The sequence below is a fragment of the Jaculus jaculus genome, chromosome 3 (genome assembly GCF_020740685.1).
Source record: "Jaculus jaculus isolate mJacJac1 chromosome 3, mJacJac1.mat.Y.cur, whole genome shotgun sequence".
In the NCBI taxonomy this organism is placed as follows: domain Eukaryota; kingdom Metazoa; phylum Chordata; class Mammalia; order Rodentia; family Dipodidae; genus Jaculus; species Jaculus jaculus.
The window spans coordinates 81,064,019-81,071,650 of NC_059104.1; the positions used below are offsets into that span (position 1 = coordinate 81,064,019).

General features: G+C 47.5%; 1 protein-coding gene across 4 annotated transcripts in view; it reads right to left on the minus strand.

Moving 5' to 3' along the window:
- Aplp2 (amyloid beta precursor like protein 2) overlaps positions 1–6,822 on the minus strand; it is an 87,408-nt gene extending 80,586 nt beyond the window's left edge. For 2 of the 4 annotated variants that reach the window (XM_045145130.1, XM_045145129.1), the window contains exon 1: positions 6,633–6,821. In XM_045145130.1, the coding sequence (XP_045001065.1) occupies positions 6,633–6,737 (105 nt within the window). In that variant the 5' untranslated portion in view covers positions 6,738–6,821. Of the gene's footprint in view, positions 1–6,632 lie in introns of all 4 variants that reach the window. The other 2 variants (XM_004665489.2, XM_004665490.2) reach the window with 2 other exon arrangements.
- Between the last annotated feature and the right edge of the window lie 810 nt (positions 6,823–7,632).

A 7,632-nucleotide genomic window follows, 5' to 3' on the forward strand; every position in this document is an offset into this window, starting at 1 on the left:
CATGAGAATTGAGTTACAGGCAATTTAGAACTCTCTCTCAACTCACCCTTCCACAGCCACTGCAATTATTACACAGAGATTTACTTCACTTTCAGCCACACAGAGGTTCTTTGCTTAGAGTAGTTCATTTCAAAGCAATCCAAAATAGTAACTGTTAGATAACACTTGAATATGTAGGGCACAGAGGTTAAGGCGCTTGCCTACAAAGCCTAACAACCTGGGTTTGACTCCCCCCTACCCACGTAATGCCAGATGCACAAAACAACACATACACTTGGAGTTTATCTGCAGTGGCTGGAAGCCTTGGAGTGCCCATTCTGTCTCTCTGCCTGCAAATCGCGCGCGCACGCGCGCGCACACACACACACACACACACACACACACACACACAAAATGCAGGATTGCAACCTTTATGAAACTTCTACTCATGATAAATCTAGAAGGCTAAATATCACCAAAATGATATGATTTCAAGTTATTTTTCATTTATTATCTGTATTCTTAAATTATAACATGCATCACCTACATGATTTTTTCTTTTTTTAACCTCTATAATTTTTGTTTTTTCTTTTGTTATTTTAAAAAGAGAATACAAGCAAGGTGGGGTATCTTATGCCCATAATCTCAGCATGGGCAGGCTGAGGAGGATTAGGAGTCTGAAGTCAGCCTAGGCTAGAATGTCTCAAACAAAAAGAAAATTTGTAAAAACTTAAGCCTTCAATAACAGTGAATACAAAGAATCTTGAGGAGGGCTGGAGAGTTGGCTTAGTGGTTAAGGCACTTATCTACACAGCTAAAGGACCCAGGTTAGATTTCCCAGGACCCATGTAAGCCAGATGCACACAGTGGCACATGCATGTTTGCAGTGGCTAAAGGCCCTGATATGCCCATTTTCTCTCTCTCTCTCTCTGTCAAATAAGTAAAATTAAAGCCAAAGGAAGGGTAGAACTCCTTACAATACACTCTTCCAGTCACAAAATGGATATCCATGATCTTGCAGTGCCTGGCACTACCTACACAAGACCACTATAATGGGAAGAAAAGATGATGACATCAAAATAAAAAAGAGACTGAGAGGAGAAGGGAATATAATGGAGAGTAGAGTTATAAAGAGGAAAGTGGAGGGGGAGGGAATTATCATAGTTTATTGTCTATAATTATAAAAGTTGTCAATAATAAAATAAAAATTGAAAAAATAAATAATTAAGGGTTCAACTTGAAAACAAAACAAAAATATATAAATAAATCTCTCTCATAAATAATTTAAAAAAAAAAACACTACTGCAGGTTAAGGAGATGGCTCAGTGGATAATGTACTTGCCACACACTGAGTACCCAAGCTGGGATTCCAAGACCCTACAAAGAAGTGTGGCTTCTAGAATTACAGTGTGCCGAAGGCAAAAGGGAAGCAGAGACAGAATTTCCCAGAAACTTGTGAATGGAGACAAAGCAGTCAATAATGAGATACCCTACTTCAAACAAAGTGTTAGGGGTTACCCACACTCTCACACACACCCCAAATAAGTAAATAATTTAAAAACTAATTTAAAATTTAATAGGTAAATAATTTAAAAAATGAAAGACTGGACAAATGGCAAACTGATATACAGAGAGGCTTGATTCAAGTATTTTATCTATGAAAAATTCTTACTGATGTAAAAGAATGCCCTTGTTCTTAAAAAATACACGTTAAAGCCAGGTGGGATGGCACACGCCTTTAATCCCAGCACTCGAGAGGCAGAGGTAGGAGGATTGCTGTGAGTTCGAGGCCACAGTGAGACCCTACCTCGAAAAACCGAAAAAAAAAAAAAAAACGTTAAGTTTTCAGGAGTAAAGTGGACAATTTATGTTCAGATTTGGCAAAAAAAATACAAAAATGGAGCCAGGCATGTTGTTGCAGCATGCTTTTAATCCCAGCACTTGGGAGGCAGAGGTAGGTAAATTGTGAGTTCAAGGCCACCCTGAGAGTACATGGTGAATTCCAGGTCAGCCTGGACTTACAGTGGGACCCTACCTTGAAAACCCACCCCCTCAAAAAAATTAAATTAAAATAAAATACAAAAATGGGAGGTGGCTCTGTGGTTAAAAAACTGGCTTGCAAAGCCTACCAGCCCAGGTTCAATTCCCCAACACCCACCACAAAGCTGGATGACAAGTGGAGTGTGTATCTGTGCTCCCGATGTTCCCTATGACAATGGGAAGCGGAGCTAGGAGAATCCTAAGCTCATGGGCTAGCTAGTATGACGTTTGTTTGCAGTCTAGCTAGCAGTTTGTGGTGACAAGAAATCCTGTCTCAAAGGTAGAGCAGAGAAAACTTGAATTTGTCCTCTGACCTCCACACCAGTACCACAGCAGACAGGCCCATACACACATGTACAATATAGACATAAATACATATTTTTATTTATTGGCATGCAGAGAGAGAATAAGACAGAAGGAGTGGGTACACCAGGGTCTCTTTACCATTACAAGTGAACTCCAGATGCATATGCCATTTTGTGCATCTTGTTTTACATAGGTACTGGGGAATCAAACCCATGCCATCAAGCTTTGCAAGCAAGCACCTTTAACCACAGAAGCATCTCTCCAGCCCCAAACAAGCATTTAAAGAAATCCAATAATGGTAATAGAATGAATGATAAATTCCCTCCTGGGTGCTAGGGATCAATATGCAAACCAGCGCACTCTGCTACCAAGCCACACTGGGCCATGGGAGAGCAGAGTCTCCAAATGGGAAATGTTAATGGTGAAGGCAGGCTGACCTAACGTTCAAAATTGTGCTCAGACACTTAAGATCACATTGGACCAACTCCAAGCAAGACTTCATTGGGGAAAGCTAGCAACATAACCAAAAATCATACTAGTGTAATAACTGCACATGCAGCCAACACTGTCCAAGAGAAACATAATGAACAGAGGTACTTTACATTTCCAAGTAGCCACAATGGGAAACAGACATTTAGTTAGCCAATGTTAACAATACAGAAATTGAGGTATTTCAGGATTTTTTTTTTGCATGTGTATGTGTGTGGTGTGCATATGTATGTGCATTCCTGTGGAGGCCATATGTCAATGTTGGGCGTCTTTATTATTCTCCCCATCGTATCTTTTGAGAAAGGGTCTTTCTTACTGAAGGGGAGATCAGTCGCTGATCCAGCTAGACAAGCTAGCCAGTTAAACCTCAGGAATCCTCTAACCCAACACTGGTTTTCCAGGTGTATGCCACCACACTTGGCATTTTATGTGCGAGCTAAGAATCCAAACAAGTCTTCATGCTTGTGTGATAAGCACTTTACCCAGTGAGCCATCTCTCCAGCCCTGTTTTACAATTTTTATACTAAGTCATCAAAACCTGGTATTTTATACTGCATAACACATCTCAAATCATATGAAAATCAAATTTACAAAACAAAGTCTGCTTCAAAAACGTTTTCCAAGCTGGGAGAGGTGATGCACGACTTTGATTCCAGCACTCGGGAGGCTGAGGTAGGAGGATCGCCATGAATTAGAGGCCACCATGAGAATATATAGTGAATTCCAGATCAGCTTGGGCTAGAGTGAGACCCTACCTCAAAAAAAAAAAAAAAGTTTTCCTATCTACCTTTTTTTTTTGGTTTTTCAAGGTAGGGTCTCACTCTGGCTCAGGCTGACCTGGAATTCCACTATGTAGTCTCAGGGTGGCCTTGAACTCTCGGCAATCCTCCTACCTTACCTCTGCCTCCCAAATGCTGGGATTAAAGGCATGTGCCACCTCTCTTTTTGAAATAGGGTCTTTAGTTAAACTGGAGCTCACCAGTTAGGCTAAACTAGCTAGGTAGCCAGCCAGCTCCAGGGATCCTCCTGTCCCTGCCTCCCCCAGTGCTGGGATGCAGCATGCCAGCATTTTATGTGAGTACTGGGAATTAAACTCAGGTCCTCATACTTGCAAAGCAAACACTTTACTTGCTGAATTTTGGTTTTTTTTTTTTTTTCAAGGTAGGGTCTCACTCTAACCCAGGCTGACATGGAATTCATTATGTAGTTCCCCACTGGCCTGGCACTCACAGCAGTCCTACTCTTCCTCCACAAGTGCTGGGATTAAAGGCATGCACCACTCTGCCCAGCCTGATTCATTTTTAAATGTAAAATTTAATTAGTGAAAAATGTATTCCTCATTAGTTTAGGAATATAGCAGGTACAACAGCCACATGACTGACTAGTAGACACACTATGGGATGCCCAAATTTGAATAAAGACAGACAAGATTCTTTCTCCAGAAGGACCTGGTTGATTAAACCTGGTTTATCCTATTATGAACACTTTTTAAAACTGTAATGGCAGAAGCACTTACCAAGGCACACCCTCGCCCCAGGTCCAAGTAGAATCGAAAATTACAACACAAAGCCTTTTCTTTTCTGCCTGGGTTGTCACACTCTGAGTTTGCAAGCTGGCAATCCAGTGGCTCTCTTACTTTCAGATGTGTCAGAACAAGTGCAAGCTCTGGCTCCCTGAAGCCTAAATATCCACTGTAAACAGTGCAAGGTTTCACCACAAACACCATGATTCCCAAATGGGAACAAGACAAGAGAACTGGTCTCGGATTTATGAGAGGAAGTGACCCTGAGAGGCGTCTCTTTTTTTTCTTTTTTAACAGGTGTAAGAGATTAACTTAGTCAACACCAAGCAACACTATAAAGATTCACCAATCAATAATTCTGTGCCAAGCAACTTGATCAGGGATTTGGCCAGAATCCCTTTGGCTAATCTCAACAGGGGCCTTCCCAAGACATCTTGATTTAGTCCATCTTCTTCTAAATTAAGGCTTAAGCAATTCCCTGCCTGACAGCAAATAAACAAAATCAAGTTATGTATATATGTGAATAAAATTCTGACAGCTGACAAAAGGCAAATTTTGAAAGATAACACGTTGTAGTGGTTAAAAAAAGTTTCAAATAAAAATTATCATGAAATAGCATCTTACAGAACTGCTTAATTCTTACTTTGTTTAGCTGGAAGGGCTTTACAATTGAACCAGGTGCTGACAGTCAAATCTAATCAAAAACAACCAAATATGACGTTGCCTTTTCTTTTCTTTTTTTTTTTTTTTGGAGGCCTATAGGCGCTAATGTGTTCCTTAAAATGGATCAACCCTTTCTCGTGAATTTGCCATTGCCAGAAGTTTCTCCTACCACGGGGAAGTGAGGTTTGAGCATGAACATAGGCTTTTGACACCACCTTCCACAGTATTTTTTTTAACCCATCCCTTTTTATCCTGCAGCTTCTCATTCAACCTCTTATCCTGGATCATAGATCCCTACCCACTATGTAGAGGCTAAAATAATCTTAAAAGTCCATGTAAATAAACATCAACTATTCCTCTTGAGATTCAGCTCCTTGTTTTAAGCTGTTCCATCAGAGCCCCCCCCCCGTTAGATTTTTCACTAGTGGAAATATTTACAGGCTCTAAAAAAGTGAACACACTCTAAGTTAGGGTTTTATCAGGAAACCTCAGGTAATGCCTTACTTAAATCAAATCCAGTGTGACATTGGCTCACCTCGCAAAAACCAAAAGCAATTTTAAATATAGCGCATAGGCACAAGAAATTAAGTACACCAGAAACACACATTCCAGTCCAACAGTTCAAGCACTATTTCGAGAAAGCAAGTAAAAATAAAGTCCCACGTCTCCTCCGGGGACGGAGGGCCCCAGCAGGGCGGCTAGGTGCGGCAGAGCCCGAACCCACGCCGTCCCCGGCCACCCGGCCTCTCCCAGGAACCTGAACTCCCGCCCACCGCCAGGGACCCCAGCCGCTCCATCTCCGCCAAGCAGAGATGTTTCCAGGGTCACCTCGGGTGCAGAGCAATCACTGAGATTCTGCCACCGAGAAGGCAGGACTAAAAGGTAGCTGTTGCCTTGTATATATTCCTGGCTAGATCTCCCCCCATACAGAATCCTCCTCCCCACCCTCCCCCCGCCCCATAAAAAAAAAAAAACAACAAACAGCAGACGGCTTCCCTAGTTTACCAGGCTAGGGCAAAAAGCTCCGAGGCGGTGGAGAGCAGAGCACCCCGCGGACCAGACGGGCGCCTCCTCCCTCCCTCCCCGGCCTCCCGGCCGCTCGCCAAGGGCCGGAGCCGCATCTCCACGGCCAAGACCACCTGGCCGACAAAGGCAGCGCAGCGACCGGCAGGTGGGCGCCCCGGAGTCCAGGCCCGGTGGCCGCAGGAGGAAGCGAGAGGCCGTGCGCCCCCAGAGCGCAAGCCGCGGACCCGGGCGGGCGGAGAGCGCACGGAAGAGGCGCGCTTTGTCCCGGGGGAGGGCGGGGCGCGCGCCCAGGCGGCGCAGGGTCCCCGAGGAGGTGGCGGCGCCGCGGGCGGGGAGGGGGCTGGGGGCAGCCGAGGCGGTCCCGTGCGGCCCGGCAGCCAGCAGCCTCGACGCCTTTCATTTGGCCTCTGCGGCGGTGGAGGCGGCCCGACCTCCAGCGCTAAGCACTGCGCCAAGTCGGGGCGGGCGGGGGAAGGAGGGCGCGCCAGCCTCGCCGCAGCGCCCGAAGCCCGCACCGCGGACCCCGCTGCCCGCCCGCCCGCAGGCCGCGCTCCCTACCCCCTGGCCGGCAGAGCAGACGCCGCTCCGGGGCCCCGGCGGTCCTCACCTCGATGTAGCCGGCCAGCGCCGCAGCGGGCGCCGAGAGCCCAAGCAGCAGCACGAGGAGCAGCTTGCCCGTGGCCGCAGCGGCCGCGGTCCCGGTGGTCGCCATCCCTCGCTGGGTCGCTCTAGCGCTGGACTCTCGGGCTCGCAAAGGCGCCGCGATCGGAGCGCCTTTCCCACCGCGACCCAGAAGCATCTGAAGCCAGTTCGCCGCCGCCCCGGGGGTTTTACACCAACCGGAACTGACTTCACAAAACCACATCTTCTTCTGCGGTACCCAATGCGGACCTGCAGGACTGACCCAAGGCACCGCCCCCTGCTCAGACCGTGTCCAATCAGGACATGGAAGAGCCTGCTCCTCCCTCCCGCCCGGCCGCGCGCCCCCGCCTGGCTCCGCCTCCGGCCGCAGGCAACCCCGCCCACGCTTCGGACCCAGTGGCCGCAAGGCGCCCGGGTGTGCGTGGGGTGGACCGCGGGCTGAGGCTGCGAGGCGACGAAGGCACCTTCGTGCTCATCGGTCGGTTCTGGGCTGGTTCATCCCTTGGCATCCTCAGGATTCGGGCACGCCCCGTTTCCCCGCCCTTTGCCGGTATTTTTTAGACTCCCCTGGGTACCGCCCTCATTGGGGTTCTGGAAAATGTTTTTAATTAAAGATAGGATAAATTGTTGAGAGTTCTAGATGCTTACTGAGAGCCTATCCCGGGGGGGCAGGAGCAGGGGCAGGACGCAAGCAGGTAACCTTCCTGCTGTCCCCAACCCTGCGCGGAGGGCGCGCTCCTCCCCTAGCGTGCTTCGCCCTTGCCTCGCCCCTGAGCCCCCCGGGGTTTCCACGCTTTTAACCTCTGGTCCTTAGGTCTCTTCCTGCTCCTTCCCAGGGACCTCTCCTGCTAGCCAGAGCTGCATGGAGACCAGAGGTGCAAGGAACGCGCTGAGCTGAAAAACCAGGCCCCCTTCCTTATGTGTATTTCAGGAAAAGATACTGGCTTTCTACCACCATCAATTGA